We start from the raw sequence: 24,697 nt of genomic DNA, 5'->3' as shown, positions 1-24,697 counted from the left end.
CGTGAATTTACGACAACGTTTACTGACAAAAAACTCTTCTTACAGTAGTTGAGTTTACATACAATAATTTGCATTTTTTTGGGGGCAGGGGTAACAGAGAACGGCAGGCAAAAAAAAAATAGGAAAAGAGTATGTATATATGTGATCGGATCGCAGAACTACGTAAAGAGTAACGTCACGATAACGTCTAAAAAAATTGACGGAATCGCTTCTCTTCGATATTATGGAAGCGAGGTCGGGATTCTCGAAGAGATGATTCGACGTTCCGTTTTAACGTACAAAACTTAATAAAACAATCAACCGACAATGATGGGGCTTTAATCGGCTCTAAAGGAAAGGGATCTCGTAATATACATATCGTATAAAAAGAAGAAAAAAAAACGTACGAAGATATCACAATCCACAATAATAAATTTACACGCGATTTCTGTGCTTAATTCAGGACCAATCGCCACCCCATACGCATTAAGAAAGACTAGAATGATTAAGAATATTAATCGACGATTGGAAACTTATAAACGTACGTGTTTAATAACGATTCGTTAATAATTATACGGATAATAATAATAATTATTACAATAATCCTTGATACAACTACGGTGAAACGATCAATTAAAATTGTTCTTTTGTTTTTTCAATTTTTTTTTTTTTTTTTTTGATTGACACGATGCGTTTATAATAATGCGAATTTATGTACAATGATTATAAGTGAGAAAAATACATTAGACAAATGGAAAACGATGTACGTCGATCGTTTTGCGTTGTAATGAGATTTATGCGATGGGTTGCGTAATTGATCGTTTACATATCGGAGTTTTTTTATTTCAACAAGTTTTTGTTGAATGTGAGCAAAGTTAAACAGTATGGAAGTTTCTCTATCACCTTACTCCTTCGTTTTTTTTTTTTTTTTGTATTATGTTGAACGAAAAACACCGATATGAACGAACTTTCGACGACTGGCGCATTAATTAAAGAAAATAACGCTAGACATAGTGTAGTAATACTAAACGAAATACTTAAGAGAATCTTAGACATCTTCTCCGCGTTGAAAGAAAGAAACAGTAAAGAACGCCTGTTATCCCTAACTGTACAGACTGCACGTTACTTTACCATCGTATTTGCATTGTTAAATCATTCTTCTCGCCTCATAATTCGCAATTTCGTCTTTGTTTCAACGATAAAATCACTCTCACACACATATGCTATCGATTATCTTCCCATTATGTTACGTTCGATGCAAAATATTCCTCGCCTTTCACGAGTCTCACAACATATCAGCACTTTTTTTTCTGAAACCCGTATGCACCAGTATCAAAACGTTTTAAGAACAATATGTAATATTGTGGAAGTTGTTCTTTAATATATACAGATTCCGTATACGCTTCAAGAATTACTTTTTTTCACAGATTTGTTTGCCCTAAGTACATAGAAATGATATAAAAAAATTAGAATCATATATGGACGGATTCTGAGTTTTACAGATATTTGGAATTTTTACGAATTCACAAATTTCATGGCGTTGAAGAAAGAACTGCTCGTATCTTACGCACGCATTACTAGTTCCATGTTGAGGCAAAAAATCTCTCTCAACCACCTCCGCAAAACCGCACAGATTACCTCATACAGAGAGAAACATCACATTCCATTCACATTCACGCGTTCCACAAGCATCGGTCAAGTGTCGATACCTTTCGAATGGATCAAAACAACCGAACTTACGATCAAAATTTCACGAACTTGAAATTGTCCACCTGTTCAAGAAGACAGAGGATCGATTATTGGACACGAAACAATCATGTTCATGAACCGATGGTCCAGAATGCTCGATCGTATGTGTCAAAGACGAGCAAACGACAGAGAAACGATTTCCAATGAATCTCTATTGGATGATGCTCAATCGGTGCATTCTGAGGCGAAGCTTTCGAGATCTACATAATGTCCGTTCATATTGTCCTCGAGTAACTGTGCCAGATCCCTCCTTAGAGTCTGGAACTCCGGCCTGCGGTCTGGATCAGCTTGCCAACATCGGGATATCACCCTGAACAGCTCGCTTCGACAATGCGAAGGTCTCTCCAGCCGATAACTGTTCTGCACGTTTCGCATCACTTCTCGTGCCGTCATGTCCGGGTACGGTGTCGAACCTGCGTTAGGGAAATGAGTTCTTCTGTCATTGATAACATTGATAATATAATAGTAAGTAACATTTTATATTATGATTCACAAAGATAAAATAATGCATTAAAAACACATCTGCTTTATAGGTTGTAAATTATTAAGACAATTACTTAAATGAGAATGACAAATAGAAATAAGGGAATTAAATAATTACTTAAATATAAAATAAAAAATGTGGAAATGATAGAATATTAATAGGACTGCGAAAGTATCAAGAGCAAAAGAGACAGAGAAATAAAGAAAAGCGAATGAGCGAATGAATTAGTTAAGAATTCGAAGACAAGAGTCAGCGATTGATTAGATTATAGAAGTAAGGAGGAAGCTTGTATTATTATTTTATCGTTAATATAGTTGCCATTATTTCATTTAAGAAGTAGTCAGACTTAATATTAAAGAAATTTAGATCTGGGATAGGAATATAAAATACTAAATTCGAGAAATCAATGCTTCGCACATACCCAGGGTGACGATCTCCCACATCAAGATCCCGAAGCTCCAAACGTCCGTCTTAGTGGTGAATAGCGAGTAGATCAATGACTCGGGCGCCATCCACCTTATTGGCAACGCGTTTCTGCCGTGTCTTGTCTCGATCACTTCCCCATCTTCGTTCGCAAATCTGGACATACCAAAGTCGGCGATCTTGCACAGCTTGTTATGGTCCACTAGCACGTTCCTCGCGGCAAGATCACGGTGGATGATCTGCAAAATCGAACAAAAGCACAAGGCTCGATCAACGTTCCTGCATGAGACAGTGACCGCAGGTGGACGTCCTGTTACGCAACCGCACTATAGTTACCACATCGCATATACAAGGTATCAAGTGATAGAGCGAGCAAACTCGAATCCTCGAACTGGTTGGATTGTCGCATAGAAAAGTTTCAAGACCTTTTCTACCACCAAAGGTATTCTTCGACGACGGGATTCGACGAATAGATTTTATGACCCGCGGATTCCACGTTGCTCGGCTTCGTAATACGGCGGCAGAGACACGTTATTGCTGATTATTTATTGTACGTCTGATTTATCGCGTGTTCGTCGTACTGTTATTCGCCGCGGAAGCTGAGCTTGATTTATTTTACGTTCTTGTGTGGCCAGCCACCGCGGAACTCGCGAACCGTGTGCTTCAATGGAAATTGCTTGGCGTACCAGTAAATACGCGTGAAATTTAATTGTCGTACGACCTCGACGCGTCGATCAAAGTCGGTGATGATGTTTGAGCAACGATGAAAGCTTCGATTAAACTAGTGAATGGTACTAAACTGTGCTGCAGACTTCCGTCATAGATGATTACAGGATCAAGTCTCCGGGGAATATTCGGGGAAATGATACGATCGTTATATAACACGAGTTTGGATGCAAAGCCTAGTCAAAAGTGTTAATTGTTGAGTTTCTTTTAGCATCAGTTAAGAACCTATCGTCGGGAGAAAATATATTTAACATAGTAGCAATTTTCTCAAAAACTATTTTTGATCGACTATCCGGTCAACAGTGTCGATCCGCGTATACATACATACATTTCTCCGATTTCAGAAGATAAAATGGACCATCATCAATGAATCATCGAAGTAAATATTCAAAATCAAAATTACACGATAAGAACGCGTTATGAATCATCTTATTAATGAATAGAAATCTTTCGTGGAATAAACAGCAGATTATGTAACTTTCCAAAAAAATTTTGTTTCAAGAAAATGTTCAAGAAACTTTGAAACAACACGGAAGAGTACGAATTAGGCTGTCGGAAAATCGGGTGAGCGGGCTCTCGCCGTTCGACCGTGGCCGATGCTAATGAACTTGCGCTGCTCAATGTCAAGGCGAGCTGGATATACATACGTCTTTGCCGTTTCTTTAATGACTTCATCTTCTAGATTTATAGCGCGCCGCGCGACCACCGGTGCAAAACTCGAACGCAAGTCCATTTGTCGTGTCGACCTGCTCGTGTTTCTGCCCGCTCCTCAATGTTTTGTATGGATGAAAAATATATTTTGCGACTACTTTCGCGTAACATAAGATACCAGTGTATCTATGGCATGTCGGCGTTACCGTATCAAAAGAAAAAAAAAAAAAAGATGAAATATCAAGAAGCCAAACGATTCATATTCCGTTCACGTTTAAGTCACGTTCTCGTGATAAATATTTTGAACGAGTGTCGTATAATTGATAAATAATCTAAAATTTCTTCATTGCTTATGTATTATTATCTTTATTACACTGACATGAGGAAATTTTGCTTTTCCAGCTATCGTTTTAATTTTGATAAATGTCCTTCCTTTGTTTTAAATTTACCTGTGTTTGTGTCTTCATTTTTTCATTTTTATCTTGAACTTGTCGAAGACTCGCGTTATTTAAAAAATGCCAAGTGAAGAAAATTTCTAAAAATTATAATTCTGTAAAGTATTCTCAATTCTGTGATGTTACGACGTTGAGTTTCATCCTTCAATATTGAGCGGAAAGACGATAAATAATTCAGAATAAATATTTCCCCGGATGTATATCCGTATTAATTTGCAACTGAAACAATACATCCACGGTTCGTGCGAAGTAAGCATAACGATCTCGATCTTAAACCAATAAGCCTCGCTGTTTCGAGGCTTTAAATCATTTCATCTCGTTCGTGCATCAGCCGTGGCTTCCACTTTCAATTAAGGGTACTATGTATGTCGGGAGAATTATTGGAGGAACAATTCTTGAGAAGAATTTCTGCGAACTCGTGTATAATCTTTGATTGAAATCGACATCCTGACTCGGTTGCTCTTTGCCCGTCCTTCCAACGACGAACATAGCATACTGATTCCAATCGAGACTTCGTTCCCGCTGTTCGATGCCTCGAGCAGCCTCGCCGCGTGCATCTCCATCAACCGAATCATAACCGGTCGATGATGATATTTAGCTATTTACCATTTTTTACCTCGCTACTGCATTGTCATCGATATTCGATAAAAGAAAACCTTTGCGTCGTTGCGTTATTCCAGCAAAAGTGTCAGATTGATCGGAAAGTTTTGTTGGTTCAACTTTTAGGAAGACGGAAATTGCTTATTACAATCGAAACGTTTTTATCTAATAATTCATCTGAGTTATATTTATCCGAGTATTATCTAATAATTCAATCCTCAATTATTTAATTTATATGTATATATTTTTTCAGCGTCCAGTATTTTATGGCCTATTTTTATTTATATATTATATTTATATTTATATATTACATATTATATTTATATATTATAAATATAAATATATATATTTTTTGCCTATAGAAAGATTTTCAGGAAAGAAAAGGAATCGATTGTTTTAATTAAAATTTCTATTAATTAATTTTCGATATAATATTCTAGCCATTTATTTGTTAGTTTTTTATTTTTTATTATTAAAGTATTCTTTTAATGCATTTACAGTCTGATTCTCAGAAACCTAGTTATTCTCTTTTGTAAAATAGTTCTATAAAGATCTAATGGAATTATCTGAAAGCGTAAAAAGGTTGCGATATCTACCTTGATGCAATGTTTCTGTCTGACATTCGTCTAAGGTTCACCTTATTATAAAACAACTTACTCATCAAGTTTTCAAAAGTAATTAATTTTCCGAACAAGGCGCAACAGCACCTTCATTTGAAAACTCCAATCATTTTGCAACACATACGAAAAAGTGATTAAAATACCTCGTGACTCATAAGCATTCATGTTCGCACTATGAAGTACATGATTTGTTATTCTAATACGTCGGCAAAGGGAGGATTATGGAATAGATGACACGACAGAAGCACGAACCAGTCAGATGAATTATGGAAATGATGCAGGTACGTGTTAGTTGCTTCGTATGTTTGTATAAAAAGTTAAGTAAACCAGTTGCTAAGGAATGTTTCATACGATGCAAAAACTTCATCCATAACGAGTAATATGATTTTAAATGAATTTTTTCACACTCGAGAAGATAACGACGAGATTCGAGTTGCACCTTTTAAACGATGTTATAGCTAGCAGAGATAGTTAACGTACAGTTGAAGTTTAAGGCACGTTTCTCGCGGTTGGTAGAGCGAAAAAGAACCTTGATGTTCTCCATGCCGGAATGTACACTACCGTTTTCCTTCCGATGAGTAATTATCGTCCACTAACTTCAGAAAATTAGCTTTCACGTAGCAATTCTCCGAAGACGATTACGCGAACGTCATTCGATATTCGTAGAAAATAATTACGAACGGTTCATTCGATATTTGCCCTTGCAAGAAACGGCGTGAAATTTTTCTAATCGAAGGTTTACCATTGGTAATATTCCTTCTATAGTTGCTTCCATAGAGATGAATTTCATTTTTACGCCATTCAAACTGACTATTACGTTTCGAATTATTAAACATGTTATAAAATGAAAAAAGTTAAATTTAGGATATTGTGTACAAAAAGAAACCCCAAAAGATATATTCGAATATTTACGCAAGACTATAAAGAAAACGAACGATAATTTAGAATGTTGACTTGGACTTCGAGTCACGATACTATCTCAAAAAAAGAGTCCATTAAACGTCGTTGGATGCATAAAAATGTCTGTTTTATGGTTCCGAAGCGAATCACGTGCCTTCAGCAAGGAGGTTAGAACCGTAATATTAAACGCGCTCGTGTCACTCTGCGGTTACAGCGGCATTGTCAGCTTCGAGTCACACGTTTCTTGGCTTGAAATTTCATAAATGGACAATAAATATTCGACACTTCTGTCAGTACCCCAACTTGGGTCTTAACACGATTTAAAATATGTCCGCGGATGCCTATCTAATTCTTTTAATCAGTTTGCAACCATAAGATGATTTTCAGTACTCTACATTTCTAAGATTTCGATCCTCATAGAATCCCGATTTTCTTCAGCAATATTTCAACAACGAGATTGTATTAACATCGATGGCTTCTGTTCGCAAAAAATGTAAAAAACGTGTTCAACAAAGTAATACATTTTTTTTAGTTATCCAGTTTTTAAATCACCATATTCAACATCCTTTTTAAAATTTTTAATTTTTTTAAATCTAAATAATCGAGCTACTGAAAACTTGGAAGAGTGGTCACCGTCGAATAAATTCCATCAAGACACGAGACAAAAAGATATTAGGTCTTATGCTAACTTTCTTACGAGGAAAGAACTCGCTTTAATCGATACAAACTTCTTCGCGTATTCCCGCTAATATAAGTTTATTGCTGTTCACACCAACTTAAGGTTGTAGGACGATCGTTCCAGAATTTATCTCATTTGACCATGTCATCCATTTTTGCCCACTGACACAGATTCACTGGTGAGATGATCTCTGGTCCCGCGTCTTTCCGACGCTAAGAAAATATTTGACGTACAAATACCACTGGCAAGCTGTTTGTCATGCCGTCGCTTTTTCGCTCGCGACCTTCAGTCGTAACGTATAGGCAACCTCGAAGGACGAGGTATTCGGTTTTTAATGCGGGGTACTCTTTTGACACGTAGGTGTTTTTGAAACACATTGGAGACTTTAAAGGCGATATTTTATCGTTTCATTATCTTCGTTATTGAGAAGCTTCGATTTATGGCGAGTTTATGAAGCTTTGTCAGATTAAAGAATATACTACGTGAAGAATACACTACGCGAAGAAAGGAATTTTCGCATAGAAAGAAGTTTGAAAATGTGACATTATAAGAGACTAAAACAAATAGGCACAAATGAAAAAAAAAGAAACTTTTGCACAGATACAATTTTGAAAACGTGAAAATATAAGAAATTACATCAAGCAGAATTGTAAATTTGCAAAAGAGGAATTTTTGTATAGAGAAATATTTGGAAACATAAGAATATAAGGAATTAAATGAAATAGGGATGTAGATTTGAGAAACTGAAGCTTTGCATATTTTGCGTAAAAAGATACAAAGAAAAATGTTATATTGAGTACGAAAAAGAACTATTTCATCTAAGTTACTTTCCAATTAAATTAACAAAAATGGTGAAAAATTTGATCATTGACATTCTTATGAATTAATAATTTTGTATAATATTTACGAAGTGTGAATCTTTCTTTTGTTGTTGCGGGATGAAATACAGAATCGATTATAGATTCGTAAAGAATTAAGAATAAGATCGGCATGGCACGAATATAACAACATCGGGGGCAATACTTTGATATAATGTTACAGTAAGTAGACGGTCGCTGTATCGTTTTGGCTTCGTCTCTAAGACTCCTTTAACACGCGAGCATGTAAGGTCATAATAAATTTTCGGCCAACACCAAGAAGTCTCGCGAGCGTAATGGAAATACAAATAAGGGGGAGTGATAATTTAAACGCAACCACGAAAGGGTACTTTTAATAATTCACAGATATTAAAAGCTGTACGCGATACTTACGATTTAACGTCCTTAAAAATCAACATGATAAAAAGATTGAGCTCTAAAGTATTTCAGATTATTAATAGATGCAGAATCGTTTAATCCTTTTGACAATTAACTTCTCTCGAAATAAAAAATACGGAAAAGATGAGATGGATTTTTGAAACTATGTTTCTATAGTTTCGTATCGCACAAATTCACATTTTCAAAATCTCCTATTAGAAAAGAATTGTACATTTAAGAGTTAAAATCTATTCCTAATTCATTTATACGTCATCGTGATAATCTACAATAAATTAACCGTGGAAAATTGCGAATAAGATGTTGCGTTAGTGTAACGTCGATGCGTAGTGAGTTAAAAAACACATACATCAAAATGATTTACATTAAAATAAACAATAAAAAAAATCAAAAGAAATATATATAGTAAAATCAGAGTACACTCTCACCTTTTTCGACGCAAGATATTCCATGCCTCTTGCCACGCAGTATCCAAAAACAGTGAGATCCCTAGAGGTGAGTGCGGCTGAGTCCTCACTGAAATTGTAGAAATCCTGCCTGGTGCGATGATCACGCAGGTACGCCAACAATTTCCCGTACATCACGTACTCGAGTATAAGATAATGAGGCTCTGCGAACAAGCATACACGATTACACAATTAAACGGTCTTAAAGCTTCGCGAAATTGCAGTTTGATCAGCATTAACTCGGTGAATGAAATAGCGCGTACGATGCTGTGCATGGGATTAGGGGACCCCATATGGAGAGAATACGAAGAGCTGTACTACACAGCGAGGCCCTTAAAGTAATTTAACCGGAGCACTTTCGGGCCCCCGTAGGTAGTATCAGGCTGATTGTAACATATGAGCCCATTTCTGCAGGCTCCACGAACTCATAACTTTCATATTAGGATAGCATTACCAGCCTTCAATAATTTTCGTTTGTTAAGGAGCGTTTCTTTTCTACGAGTAGATTCGTTTCGCGCAAGACGATCTGTACACTCGGTCATAATATTTGCACGGCGAGAAATGCAACGTGGCGAGTGGATAACGTAATCAAGATACAGTGAATTCTAAATTTGGTCCGCTTGTGTTGTTACGATGCTGTTACTGGGGCTAACAGCTGTACTCTTGAACAATGAATGTGCTTGCTGCTGTTATCATGTCGACAGCATCGGCAAACTTTAGCCAAATCTTATTCAAGGATTATAATGTAGAGTATAGGAATTGATCTTTATTAAACATCGGTCTAGTTTTTTATTCTTTAGATCTTTATCAAAGTACAAAATTTCATACGACCTCATTGTTTGATTATGGAGTTCCAATTTTAACTTGCGGTGTAAAAGTCATAAAATTTGGTGTGAAACGTGAAAAAATTATGTAACCACGATTGAATGATCATAAGAACTCGGTTGAAATCATCTTGGAGTTGGATTTGATGATTTATAAAATTATAGTAATCTAGGTCGTACATTTTGGTCTTTCACGCAATGTCTTAAATCAGGCCTCCACAATCTTGTGATTATTTTTCCCTTATATTTCTACTTTTCCAAGGAAGAGACAAAATTTCAGTAATATTGTCTTTGATATTTAAACATGTTATATATAAATTCAGTTTAACTAGTTGTTATCCAAAGCTGCTTCAGGGGAAATAAAGTGTCAAAACCACGATGAAGGTTTTTTCAAACGGTCATCCGAATAAAATCTTGTATTTCAGAAACTGATCACCGCTAATTTAGAAATAAATTACTATCGACATCAATGAATGGTAACGAAATTCGTGTTTTGCACCTGGGCTAATCGGATTCTGAACAAACGAGACGCCGCTACAACCCTTCGAAAGGCAAAAATTTGTCACCAGTAATTGGCGGTGGTGACATAATTAATGCTACACGCGATACTTTATCGAAGAGTATCGCTCTGTCGCGAGATCAGAAGAATACGACACAAAGTGGACCCTTACTCGCGCTCCTAATTTATCCACGATAAAGTATTATAGAATCTCGTTCCATGTGAATAACGCCGACTCTCGATTAAACCGTGAAAAGAGGAAGAAGAAGAAGAAGAATAAAGCGGAGAGAAGAAAAACGTCGGTATCATCAAAAGAACTCTTTTAAGGATCGTGGACTCTGAACACCAGGGGTGTCAGAAATTTTTCAACGTGCCACAGATTTGTTTTTCAAAGGAAATACCTAAGTGAACTGACTAATTACTGTCACACCATTACCTAGAAATACTTGCTTGAATTACATTTGTCTTCTTTTTATTGCTGATGAGAAATAATGCCAAATATTCTCCTAAAGTTCGACACAGCAGTTCATAAATATTTTTCCATCCTTGAAGACAGTCACAGTCCTTTTATTTAATTCCTCTTTTTAATTTGTTGAAAGGGATCCTTTTGACAAGAACCGGCCGTCAAAGGACGAAAACGTCGCTCGGAAGGAATTCGAACGCGCCCACCATGACCGAAACGATAAATACGGGGGGCCAGAAATTTAGATGCCGTAAATCTTGCGAGTAGGTTCACGCAGGCGTGTTTTTTCTTCTACACACGTCGAACGTAGTCGAAGGACTTTCGGGGTGGTGCATCCCAAAACGAACACGCCACGTCCTCCATGGACCTTGAGGATCGCCCACAATTATTAGAACCTTTTACTTCAACTCTTTCTTTATACGACCATCTCAAAAGAATATTTTTATTAAAAGAAAATTCTTCAAACATTCATCAATAGACTGTGGATAGTTTATGCATCTATGAAAAAATGCAAATATACACAAACTTACATATAATACAACATAATATTTGCAGTAATTTCTTGTAACTTTTACAAGTAGCTTCTGTGAGTTTTTGCACCATTATCACAATTTAAATGAATGATCGTTCTATATGAAACCAGAAGGTGTCGTGATACTTATAGTACTAATAAATTTTCCATATAACTATCTGCATATAACTGACAAAACTATCATAAATCTCATACAACCTAATATAGTATCACGAAACCTATAGTAATTTCTCTTCTGAAGCTTATCGTACGTAAAACCTAATTTTTCTAAACGTATCAAGAAGCTATTTCCCAGAAGGGGATTACATTTTATACTATTACTAGACCAGCTCTGCGTGCATTAGCATACAATCGCGAAAAAGACTATTCCGCGCATAAATATCGAGGGAAGGCCGTAACGACGTCAAATCCAGATCGACGTCCAAGCGGACCGATCGTATCGATACCGGTGTATCCTCTTCCGAACCCCGCTACGAACCATCATTTCGCCGACTTAATAGACGTATTGTGCCACGAGGATCGTCGCCGTGGGGACGCGTATGGAAATTTATACGATGAGAGCGACGATACCGACGAGCTTCCAACGAAAGACGTATAATGGGCCTCCCTCTTTGAAATCCGCCACGACTAAAACTTCGAGATTGTCTCGTTGCTGTTTTTGATGTCTCAACCATCGGATTTGTCATTAATGTAGTCGTTAATGCATATGCAACTTAAACTGGAAAAAGAACTTTTAATTCCATATCTGATTGTTTATTTATTATTCTCCTATTTATTCTCAAGATTCGATACTTTAAAAAATTCTTCTGACGTCCCTGGCATTGGCTTTGTTGACAGTGAGACATATTTATGCAATGATGTGGATATGCAGTTTTGATAAGAAGAAGAATTTTTGCCGTCACTTGATCGTTGATCTGTTTATTCGCAAGTATTTTGATTTTTTGGAAGATTCTCATCGATGCTGTAGCAAGAATCTTTGAATTTATTTTTTTTAAGGGAATGGTACTCGAAGAATACTCGGTTTATCATATTGAAACAGCTGGTCATTCTTTTATTGTTCGATGCGATTGTGTTTCGTTGTGTTCTTCGTCGCAGTTTCACGCGTATAACTGCGCACAATCGACAACTGGAAAAACGAAAAATACGACGGCAATTCACTGGTTTATCCTCCCATCGAGATAATTGCGACCAATGTGAGGAACTGTGATTATTTAGCCATCCCGTGTCGATGTAATAGCAATTTATTATACCTCAATTAATCAGACAGCGGTTACGACCCATAGGCAAGCAAATAGCTTTTAACCATTTCACGCTTCGACTTTTAACGCACCACGAACTTGCACGATAACGTTGTGAAATAAAATTTCCTTTCCTCGATGTTTCATAATCGATACTCGTATCATGTTCGGTATGTGCTGAATTTAGCATAAATGTATTTCACGCAACTCGCTGTAGTTGGTCAAATTCACAAATTAGCGAATTCCATATAATTTCTTTACACAATACTTTATTGTACGTTATATGCAAGCAAGCCATTCAGAAGCCAAAGCAATCAACTTCGTTTTTCATAAACGTCTTAGTTTCATTATTCCAGTTCAGAATTAGTTCTGCCCTTCTCAAAACCCAAACTATTTATTTTCATAAATTGATTCACTGTAAAAAGATGACACAAACGATCATAGATATAAAGAAAATTGTTAAAAAACACAATCTAACTTTTCTCCACTTTTTAATACATAATATTAACCAATGTATTTTGTTAACAATTCAAATACAATAACGGATTGTATTCTTTATCGCACAGTGTTTCTTAGTCAAAGAAAAAAATCGAATTCTAATATTGTCGCGATTATCCAATCGATTGGAACTCATTAATCCTTCCTTCGTGGTGACTCTGCGGAGGCAGTTCTCCAGAACTATTACTCAATTACCTGCAGGATGATCGCACGTAAACAGCGAGTCCTCCTCCGCTGGTACCAGCGATCGATCTTCCTTTTATTTGCAAAACAATAGTGCACGCGTGTAAATGATTACGGTGTTCGGTTGAGACGGAGACGAAGGAGAAAGAAGACCTATCATTGCTGACTCAATGACGAGGAATGCATCTCTCTTGCGATCCCCTAACGACGTCTTCAATATGCATTACGCCGTGTTTCACGGCGATACGATCTGTGGATGGTCGTCGAAAACAGGGAATCGTAAATAATTAAAGATGCACTAGCCGGCGAGATAAGCGCGATTTCAGAGGCGACTACGATCAAAACCAGTTATTGTCTGTAGTTTCGTAGTCTACGCAACGCAGGTGTGAATTACTATTTAAGCCATTAATTCTCGGGAAATGCTATGGCGTTGAATAACAGGGAGGAAAACGTGAAGAACAAAATGAAAGAGATTGGCTTTTCACTTTGGGATTGAAAAAATCCTCACGACTAGATTTTTATATATTTGTGGAAAATTCGAAGATACATGCGTGAATGCACGCGATTTATGTACAAAAATATATAAAATAATCGAAGTAAAATATTCGTTATAATATTTAATAAGTGAAACAAAATTTAAGTTCCATTTTTTTGGATATATTCGTAGAAATAAAAAATTGCATAGAAATCTGCAATCTACTCATCACAATAGAAATATTAATGGAGACGTTATTTTAAGCGATAGACGTCAGAAAAAAAAACCGAAGAACAATCGTTTGACAACATGGATGGGTTGGAATGTAACATTTCAAACAAACGAAGCCTCTTCTTACAATTAGAATCTTGATTACTTAATCATCGTATTTTGCAATCCTCGTAAACGAACTGCCACTTAAAACTCCACTAGTTTTTATAAAGCTAGTCGCTGACGTTTACACAGGCAAGGTCAGGAATAAGTGACTCGTGAACTTGGTAACAAAGTAATATCTGTTGGACTCGAATGCGAAAACAACATCTGCGATATTTATTTAACAAGTATTGAGTATTCCATTTTCAACATTCCATCACATTCCTTGTGCAAATATGAAGATGGTCTAAGAAACGAGATATTACCATTTTAGACAAATTACAAAAATAAGGAATTTTTAAATAGATTTTTTCTCACATATTAAATAATACCTTTACTTAGACTTTTCTTTGTCTTCTTTATAAAAGCATTAAGGTAAGGAATGACATGTTGATCTAAGAAATGAAGAACTAGCTTTATTCATATTATCTCTTATACTAATTAGAAAAATAAAAATATTTTTAGTAAATTCTTCCTTAGATATTAAGTATTTTGACATTATAATTGAGGTGTTGTTTGTGCACATATTAAATGACATAATTTCGAATTAAAAGCTGTATGAACTATGCTGGAATTAATTTAATTGAGCCTACCTTGTTCTGTACAGCAACCTAGAAGAGTTACGACGTTCGGATGGTTGCCAAGTTGTTGCATGATTTCGAGTTCTCGAACCAGATCCTCCTTCTCTCGTTCGGAAGCACCTTCTTTGACGGTTTTGACGGCTACTAACCGGGTCGTTCCTTGATGACCAGTTAAATCGTCGGCTTCAGCCTTCCAGACCTAAACGACCAAAAAATACAACGTGAATTCGACTTTCTAATAGGATTTTAATTATAAACTCCATCTTCTGCGTGAAACTGGGTTTTAGCGTTCAGAATTGCATACGATATTACACGTTAGACAGAAAATTATGTAATAAATAAGTATTATCTACCGAATGTCTTTTGCTTGAAAAACGTACGTTACTAGCAATTAAAACAGTATTAAAGATTAGAACACTAAATGTTGCAAAGTAATTTTCTCGTTAGATATATTGTAGATTGTAATTTTTATAAAATATTTCAAAGAAAAGAATCGGTAATGTATAAGGAATTCTTATACAATACAGTTGTATAATAAAAGAATTCAGATGTTGCCGACAATCGACAAGGTATTCACTGATTATTTGCTTAATAAGAAGCATAGTTCCACCTAACCAGTATTCCAGGAATCACTAAATCAAAAGTAATTCGAATGTCTATGCAAACAACAACTGTTTATTGAACATTTGAAGTCCATTATATCACCGCGAGTTCCACGGATCATTACATAAATGATAAACAATGATCTATCTATTGTCCATTGAAAAACATGAAATCAACAAACGTCCGTAAAATCGTCATACGATCGAACAATTTAATACACACTTAATAGAAATAATGAACAATAGATTAAAAAATTTAGCGAAAAAGATAATAAAAAATTTGATAAAAAGAAAAACTGAACTATCAGAGCGAACATTATTCCTTTTTAAAATTACTCATACATATATAATTTTCTTTCTTCTACTTCTTATTAATGGGTCACTCCCGCCAGTAAATAAATGAATAAAAGATTGTTTCACAAGAGCGTTTCAAGAGTTGTAACCGAAATTTCGCGGGCGGCGCGCGTTTCACGTTAACGTCGGACGATTTATTATCGCCGTCTCTCGCCTGAGGACTCGCTGTTCCTGTTCCGTTCGAGGGAGAGACTAACGCTTTACCTGGCCGAAGTTTCCTTGGCCGAGGACCGTCTGTAACCTAAGCTTATCTCTAGGAAACTCCCATCTGGATTCTTGCGACGATGGAGGCGGTGGTTTCTCCGCTTCGTGACACTAAACAGAAAAAGAAGACTGTATTGAATCGCGAACGATAATTATTTAAAAATGCCTGACGAATAAATCTGCGGCCGGCCAGTTCCTTTTGATGTACCGCGACTCCGGGCGAAAAGGTGAGCAGAATGGCGTTCTGCGTCGTGAATTATCGTTTCTTCGCGGCGATTATTTTCGAATGAACCATCCAAATAGACGCAACAGCATGGAACTACGCCGAAATGGCCGAGTATTATCGTAATTTATTTTCGTAATTTTTTATTCACTTACTTTAATTAAGTTAACCCTTGATTACATTTGTGAAAAATATATATGATTTATATAAAGATCTTAATAACTTTAATAACGTGTATAAATTATTCACGAATAGAAAAAGTCTTATCTGTTATGATTAGTTTCTGATAAAAGTTACATTCTATCTCATGATTTTAAATATACATCCGATTATCGTAGAAAAGATAAAATTGAACGTGTAAATAACTATGTTATTTAAAAAAAAAATTGTATATTCCATTCATATGATTTAGAAGATACATAAGATATGCGACTACCAAGTGTTGTATCCTCGGAAGCTTCGTGATCGCCTTCTCGATGGATGTTTTGAAGTCACCATTTTCAAGATTCAGCGCGTCTTTCCGGCAGCTTATTTCCGACGATGTGTCTGACTCCTCCAGTACCTACGAAAAAATCAACGTCATCTTGTTGTACATGCAGTCGACAAGAACGATCGAGCGTGCAATTTACGAGAAACCTCGATTTCCTTCGAGTATTTTCGCAGCTCATAAAGTAATCGTGACTCGAGTAAAGGAATCGAGTCTGCAATAACAAGTAGTCATGTTTTATCGATCGTTTTGTTTATTTAATTACGAACGTTCGACAAGTACCACGACGTTCCGTTATAAAAAAAATTATTTATAGCCGCTCAAGAAATATGAATTTCGTGGATATCGTTGATGAACATGAAAATATTATGAGAATGAAATTGAAAATATGCAAAATGCGAACGAACGTTAGGATATCAACGAAGAAATATGTGTTTGACGCAAACAGAAGAGAAAATACGTGACTGCTTCGTACTTTTGCATTCGAATATATTTTTGTTACATTTACATCACCTTTGAAGAAGCTGTTTCCTGCATACCACAATAAATCAGTAATTTTTAACGACGAAAACACGACATGGATAAAGCGGAACACGGGTGGCTCTTTATCATGGAAAATGATTAATTTATGTCAATACTTATCCATACTTAAAAATTTATACATTTTTTACTGGTTGATTCTAAAAAATTCAACCAAGTTGAATTCCATTTCCTTTTTCCTTTTCTTTCTACAATATTTTAAACTATTGCAATTTTTCAACGGTTGCAGTTTAATTTTTTTCAACTTTTATGCTCATCAGAGAGTGCGCAATTAAACGCTTATCGAAGACAAAGACGCAAACGATCTTCGCATTATGTAATTTACTTTCTCATTATTTCAAGACATTATACTATCCGATAGATCGAAGCACACGGAACGACACACTGTATTTTTGCGGGAAAAAAGGATTATTCAATCGATATAATGAACCTAACCATCGTGATCGGACGTTCATTGAAAATCCGGTGAATCACTGGCAATCCTTCGCGATCCGCAAAAATTAGTCGACAACCGAGTTGTCGTGGCCATTCGCGGCGAGTTCAGGGACAAAGCACGAAGAAATTTGCAAAAAAGCGATCGCGTCACGATGGCTGATTTGGTTTTTTATTCCGTCTATTTCAACCAAAAGATTAGTATTTACGTAAAAAGTAATGATATCAAAGGAAAATTACTAAATACATCAGCGTTTTTCTTAAACAATTGCAGAGTCCTCTTCATATTTTTTAGAATAATAATAATAATAGTAATAATAAAGAAAAACTTATGTGAGACCCTCAGAAGGTAAACCGATTAAGTAAAAAAGAATCCAACTAACACGCGTCATACAAACTAATCTGACGAACCTTCGTCAAACCATTCCAAAATAGAAATGACTAACACGCGTCTTATGTTTTTTTATCAGCAGTCATACAAATATTTTCCTCGTCTGAGACCGTTCAAAAAATTATGTCACAAATTCATTACCAACGAAATCCATCACGATCTATAAATTATCTGCAGAAACTCGAATAGTCGTATCGTTAACGATCGCTGAAGGCATTCGCTTCCTAGTATGTGCTTATGCGAAAGCATTTCCAGTTACAAAGGAGGAGGAAGTGGCGATCTTTCATTACGGTTCATTCAACGCGAACTCGGGGATACGCGCCAGCTCGATCTTAGCGACGCACAGTGTATCCAATAGCAATTCTAGTAAATAAAAAAATACTAATTAATAAGAGCCAGCTTCCTGTGTCTCTTATTTGTAGCGATAAACATACGAATGAGTGATTATAGTGATAAAATTTACGAAATTCGAGATACAAATAATTCTTTCTGTATTAGCATAAAAATAAGAAATTTCAAATTCGTAATAAATAATAATAATAATAAATTCATAATGAAAATTTATGTGTTTCTTATAAACTGTAATTAGACTGTAGATTTGTATGCATTTCTGGGACATTTAGAAAAGCAAAGACGCATATACTGCTCATAATATTCAGAAGTATATAAAATATGCAGTTTTACACCAATTACGATAAAACAAATTTCTGCTTGGGTTTCATGTCTATATTTGTTTTTCTAGAAATACGAAGTAGCATAGATAATCACAGTCTATTTATGATTTCATTAATTCCTTCAATTGAACAAGTTCCCCGACCTCGGGATATTACTAGTTTCGACGTGCACGGAAATGCGTCGGTTTTTAGGGTAATTATTGAAAAGTATCAAGGAAACACACGCACGTGGATCTACTTTGCGGAAGATAACGAAAGTCTTGTCTGTTAATGGCCAGATGATAAATGCTCGCGGTCGACGATAATCCACGGGGCCAACGTAACGGTACTTAAGTGGCGCTGGTATACAATTCGCGTTTCGATTTAGCGATCATCGGTCAGATACGCTTTACGGTACACAATCGTAAATCAAAATTTTTTGTCGGGATAATGCGGCCGGTGAGCAGCAGGCTCAAGAGGAAATTACACCGCTGGACGAGAATCACGGCGAATAAAAATGAAACGTTTAGCGACTGAAGGATACCATTTCAAATGGTCACCCCTCGGCTACACGGTTGGGAGCGTCGCTTTCAAACCGTCCTGTCAAACAAACCCGGGTAGGTAACCTGGGAGAGAGAATTTTCTAGGGGTGAGACTCGAGCAAGATGTTTTTATTCCGGGGTGTTTGACGTAAAAACCGCGGTGTCTAAAACGAAATGTTTGAGACAGAATTTGGAGAGGAATGTTTTTCAAGACACAGAATTTTTGTTATACGGTAGACTCATGCATAGCGTATGGATGACATTATAGTAGAATTTCTAAATCTTATTACACAATATTGAAAATATTAAAATATTCCTTGTTTCGATAATTTTATTTTTGATTAGTTAGACTTTGCCAATTTATTACCTACTTTCATATATTAAGAACATTGGACCTGGCAAATTATTTGCATTTCTCATTATGTTATATCAAAATTCTGCTATTTAATCATAAAGTAGTATTAAAATCTCTTTTCTCTTCCATACAATCATCATTTGTTATACGTGAAATGTAATCCTACAGGCTCAACTACATCGAATAAAGTATGCAACATTTTTTAACGAAAATCTAGAAAATCTATTACATCCATCCACTCATAGCACTAATGATATAAAAAATAATGAAAGATAACTAAAAAAGAGTTATAAACTTTTTTTTGATACTCTAACAATTCGATCAGTAAACAAAAGTAGTGCACACTGTTCGAGATACTGGTCCAAAAATAACCAGGTCATCGACACCAACCTTGTTCCTACACCTCTGCGAACTTTCACGTGAAACGGAGCCTGGCCACTGGACCACCATCAAACGTCACTAGACCACTTTCATCCGGTGACCTATATTATATAGTACCTCTACAAATACTTTCTAATGCTGACACCCTATATTCACAACTCCGTATATAAAGGCTTAAAGTATTCTAACACCTGTAGGCACATTCTATGAATGCATATGATATGATATAAGAAACGTTTAAAAATTTCATTAATACCATTATGAGCCTGAGCAGAGTTTGAAAACAATCTAAAAATGTATATAGTAATGACAATATATTTAATACAAGCATGTATCACAAAGATCACAAAAATATTTAAACAGTTAATGATACATTACATTAATTAACATCAATATTCAGTGGATCCAGGCTTTAACGCCTATAATTAGCTGAAAATCATAATCGTAACAATCGTGTCTCACTACATTGCTAATGAAATTTCAACATATGGACATAAAAGTTTTCTCTAGTAAGTGTTCAAATATTACTTTCGTGAGCTATTGCATATCCACTTTAACCGAAAAAAAATCTCACTCACCTTACGATTCCTAAGTATCAGTCTTCTTAGAATTAGCCCAACGCCAACGGCGATTGGAAAGACGACCAATGTCGCCAAGATGTAGCTCACCACGGCTACAGTCTCCTGCGATGCAATGGCATCTCCATCATGTCTCTTCGATATCACTTCACTGATATTCACCGATTCCCTTGGACTAACCGATATCAATCCACTTTCAAAGAACGTCCTATTCAGTTCGTTGGAATACACAGAGGTGTTGTATTCCGGCAGGATCGTGTGGTGATAAATTGGCCTGTGTTTCGTTCGATTGTTACTACTTCCGCTCGTGGATCCTCTACCTGGACCCGTCGGTGGAACCTGCGTGGTCGTATCACGATTCTCTTCCTGTTTATCCTTCCTCGTGCTTTCTGGGACACGGATAGAATTCGTTTCGTTCGTAGCACTTTTCGAGGTAACCGTGTCGTTGGCTTTCTCGGTCGTTCTCGAAGTCTCTGGTTGCTTCGTGCTCACCGGAAGTTCCGCTCGTCGTTCCATACTGCGGGAGAACGAGTTCATGGGACCAGTGTTGTTGAAGATGTCTGAAGTGTTGTATAGATGCATTATAGGTAGCACGTCGTCTTTGTCGGATGATGCATCCTGAGATTTATCAGACAGGTTTCTGCCTCTAACTTCAGGTGACCTTTCACCAGACGCTCGCTTTCCAGTTTCTGTCGACGGATTTGTGGATATTTCTGACTTTATTCCTTGTATAGTTGAATCTGAAAACGGATCAGGTTTCACTTCCGAACTCGGTATTTTCGAATCAGAGGTTGTACTTTGGTTTTCGGGAATAGTAGAAATTTCTATTTGAACCGCGGTTATCGTAGTGGTCGGAGCTTCTGTCGTAGTGAACGAAGTCGATGCACCAGTTGTAGTCGTAGTCACGGTGGTATCTTTTGACCTGTACATCTTTTGGATTTCCGAAGGATGTAGGTTAGACATTCTAGGTTTGTCCAGTTCGGTCGTTTTGATATCCGTCATAGCGGAGTCCGTTGGCTTCAAGGTGAAAGTTTCTTTCTCCACCAACGCTCGACTCGCTTCCGTGATTATTCTGGGTGTAACCGGAAAAACTGGCGCCGACATCGGCGTGGTACTCGTTTCTTTGGGCACGATCGTTTCGTCGGCCGTCGCGGTCACTGTCACGGTCGGCGAACCACTTCCGTTATCGTTACCATTATCCGCACCACTCTCGCCATTCCTATCGGACGCGTTACCATTACTCGTGGGAACACTCTCGTTTTCACCTCCAAACCCGGTATTTTCGTCTTTGGTATCAACGTTCGTATTTCCACTTGGTGAAGTGACCACTTCTGTCACATTGTTTCCATCTTCCTCCGTGGTATTCACAGGTGTCTGAGGAGTAGTACAATCGATCGTTTCTTCCACGGAGGGAACAAACGAGATCGTAGTAGGCGAAACTCTCTGCTGCATTGTTACGCTTTCCGCCGTCATATTTTCCAAAATGGTACTTGTTCGATTCACATCAATTTTTGCTAACCTAAATCCTCGACCCTCCACCACATCCTCTACATTCTTCTTCTCCAAATTTTTCTTATCACCGACCAAATAAGATTCAGACCCATTCACTTTACTCAAATTCTCTTCTACGATCTTGCTCGTCCCTTTAACCCTTCTATTGGATACTGTCTGTCCATTTGTCAACCTTCGTCTCTTGCCTATTACCGGGAGCACAGCGTCCTCTTCGGGACTTGCTCCAATTCGTTGATTGAGCACCGCGCTGGCCGACTTCCTGAGAAACCTCCTGTCGTTGAACCCCTCTAAATCCGTATTTCTAACTTTAGTGTGATTCCAGCGGACGGCGCCTCGGTGGCTCGGTTCCGTCGGCTTCGTTGACCTCGGCCCGGTCTTGTTTACGCTGGTCAGCTGCACCAGCGACGTTCTGTTGACCGCACGTTGATGCGACTGCGGCGGCGCGACTGTAACCACTTTCCTCTGTCGTTCCCCCACCAGGTGAGCAGCGGACGCTCCACCGGCTGCGGCTGGTTCGACGGTTGTGCCGGCACTGAGTTCCGCCGGCGCTCGGCCTGCCTCTATACCACTACCGGCACGAGGAAGCAGAAGAGACAGCGGCGGTGGCTGACGCCGCTGCGCTGATCCGGTCGTTATCTCGGTCGTACCGGTGCTCCGCTCTGGACCTCCTTGTTCCTCTCTGCTTAACCCAGGTCCGGTGTAGTTGCGCAATAGCCGCGTCACGTTCGTTATCGTGTAAGCGTACACGTGCTGCTGCTGCTGTTGTTGTTCCTGCCGCTGATGTCGATGCGGATCCTGATTCCCCTCGTGCTCTACCTTGCTGCTTCCTTCCAGCTGCTGCTGTTTCTGTTCCCGATGTCGAGACTTGGACCGAACTAACACCGGCTCGATCGTAAACGCGCCTGACTGAACGTTGCTCGCGGACCAACTCGTAGACGCTATCGTCGTGCTCGATGCAACCGCGTCCGCAGCGGGAACATCGCCGGAAGCCAAGCTGCGAACTCGTTCCATCGTAGAATCGACCGGTTTAACGGTATACTTCTCCGCAGCATCTGCGCCGATCGCGAAACTCCCTTCTAAACTCCCCTCGGTTACGATAATCCGCAGGGTGGACGTCTCAGGAGACGCCCAAACGATCCGAAATGGTTCGGTGGTCGATCGACCGATCTTGTCTCTGGAAGTCGAAGTCTCGATGTTATTACTCTCGCGGGAGTTAGTCACGTGTACTTGGTCCGCTTGCGGTTCTTCCGTTTTAAAGATATCTGGGTGATCGTTTATTTCGTACACATCGATCCTTCGTATCTTTTTCTCCGTCTGCTCTCCATACATTTCTGTATCTGTAGTCTCTGGAGGATTCTCATATTCAAATGCGGATTCGTTTTCGGTACTGATGTTTACGGATAAATTATTGTTCTTCCTTCTTCGTGTGTAACTCTTCATTGCCTTCGTATGCTCCACTCGGTTCAACGTTGTAGAAGCGGTTTTGGATTCATTCGTATCCGCAGGACGATCCTTAAAACTGATTTCACTTTCGGTCTGGTCGTACATGTTCGCGGAAACGGGCTGCGCGTACGGTATCTGGGTCGAGTTGGTCGCATTCCTCGTTTCAACGGCCACGTGGGTTGTAGCACTTCCTCTCTCGCGCCGCAGCTGGTTCGCAGCGTCAGCGTGAGCGGACGAGTTATTGTCGCGAAATTTATCTCCAGAGTCTGTTCTAGCCTCGGTGCCGTTTCCTGTCTCCTTCGCTGCGATCATATTCGAGGCAATCGCTCCCTCCGTTGGCCTGGCCTTCCTGTAGTAAACGCCATTTTCCGCGCTTCTAAACACGTTCTTAATCTTCGAGACCTTATTCTTCTCGACCGTCTGCCTTTCTACGGCTATATTCATCTCTTCGTTGATAATCTCTTCCAACCTGGGCACTGGTACAGGCGTCGTAGCACTGAATCTCTTCATGGAATACCTTCTTCGAGAACTGGGTACAGTTGGCACGGTTGGCGTAGATTCAACCGAATTGTTCCCAGTTGTATTCTGCGTCTCTGGTTGAATCTTCTGACCAAAATATAGAAACTGTGACATGTCTTCTACAGGTATATTACTTTCTACCGGCCTAAAGTAATTGTACAAAGATTCTGGCATAGAGACAATGTTCTTTTTACGAACTTCCGTATCAGAAGCTTTCTGTGTATTAACGATGACAGTCGTTGAGGATGACGAAGTGGAATTTCTTTGATTAATTGAATGGTTGCTTTTGAGGTTACTAGAGACTGGTTTATCTTCAATAGCAGAGACAGTGAGATTCTCGTTGCTCGGTTTTGTTGAACTTTGCTCGATCGTTTGTTTGCCTTCTACGTCCTTCGATACGAATTCGATGTCCACATCTTTGCTCGACAATTCTGGCACGATGATCCTACTTGCTGTTTCTTCGTCCTGTTTAATGGTAGCTGGTGCGGTTACGTACATTCCATGCCTCGTCTCTTGAGCCTCGAGAACATCCGGCGAATCTTTCGCGGACGCGTCGAATGGTCTTGGTGTGCGGTTCAGATTCCGAGATTCAATCGGCCGTTGACTGAAGATCTGTCGTCTTCTCGCCGCGAGGATGCTGCGAAGCGCCTGCTCCCTCTTCGCCTTCGACGACGGTAGCTCGGCTTGAAGGGACATGCGACCCTGACGATGATCGCCGATCGAGGAATCTGCAAACAAACAGTTCGTCAGCTTTAACGAGCTATTCTTAACTTCAAGTACAAACGACGCATTTTTCCTTCTTTACCGAATAATGGAAATTATTTCTATTTAGCAAATTTCTTCCGCAACGT

The 24,697-nt window shown here is 38.2% G+C and overlaps 1 protein-coding gene across 1 annotated transcript in view; it reads right to left on the bottom strand.

Moving 5' to 3' along the window:
• Positions 1-2: 2 nt before the first annotated feature.
• Positions 3-24,697, bottom strand: part of LOC132904632 (serine-rich adhesin for platelets-like) — a 215,175-nt gene continuing 190,480 nt past the window's right edge. Inside the window, exons 2-8 of the mRNA XM_060955291.1 lie at positions 20,373-24,574; positions 16,450-16,575; positions 15,791-15,901; positions 14,643-14,829; positions 8,948-9,129; positions 2,634-2,874; positions 3-2,141 (exon numbers count right to left, since the gene is read on the bottom strand). Coding sequence (XP_060811274.1) covers positions 1,894-2,141; positions 2,634-2,874; positions 8,948-9,129; positions 14,643-14,829; positions 15,791-15,901; positions 16,450-16,575; positions 20,373-24,574 — 5,297 coding nt within the window. The 3' untranslated portion in view covers positions 3-1,893. The remainder of the gene's footprint in view (positions 2,142-2,633; positions 2,875-8,947; positions 9,130-14,642; positions 14,830-15,790; positions 15,902-16,449; positions 16,576-20,372; positions 24,575-24,697) is intronic.

The sequence above is a fragment of the Bombus pascuorum genome, chromosome 1 (assembly GCF_905332965.1).
Source record: "Bombus pascuorum chromosome 1, iyBomPasc1.1, whole genome shotgun sequence".
Classification (NCBI taxonomy): domain Eukaryota; kingdom Metazoa; phylum Arthropoda; class Insecta; order Hymenoptera; family Apidae; genus Bombus; species Bombus pascuorum.
This window is presented reverse-complemented; position numbering and strand designations above follow the sequence as displayed.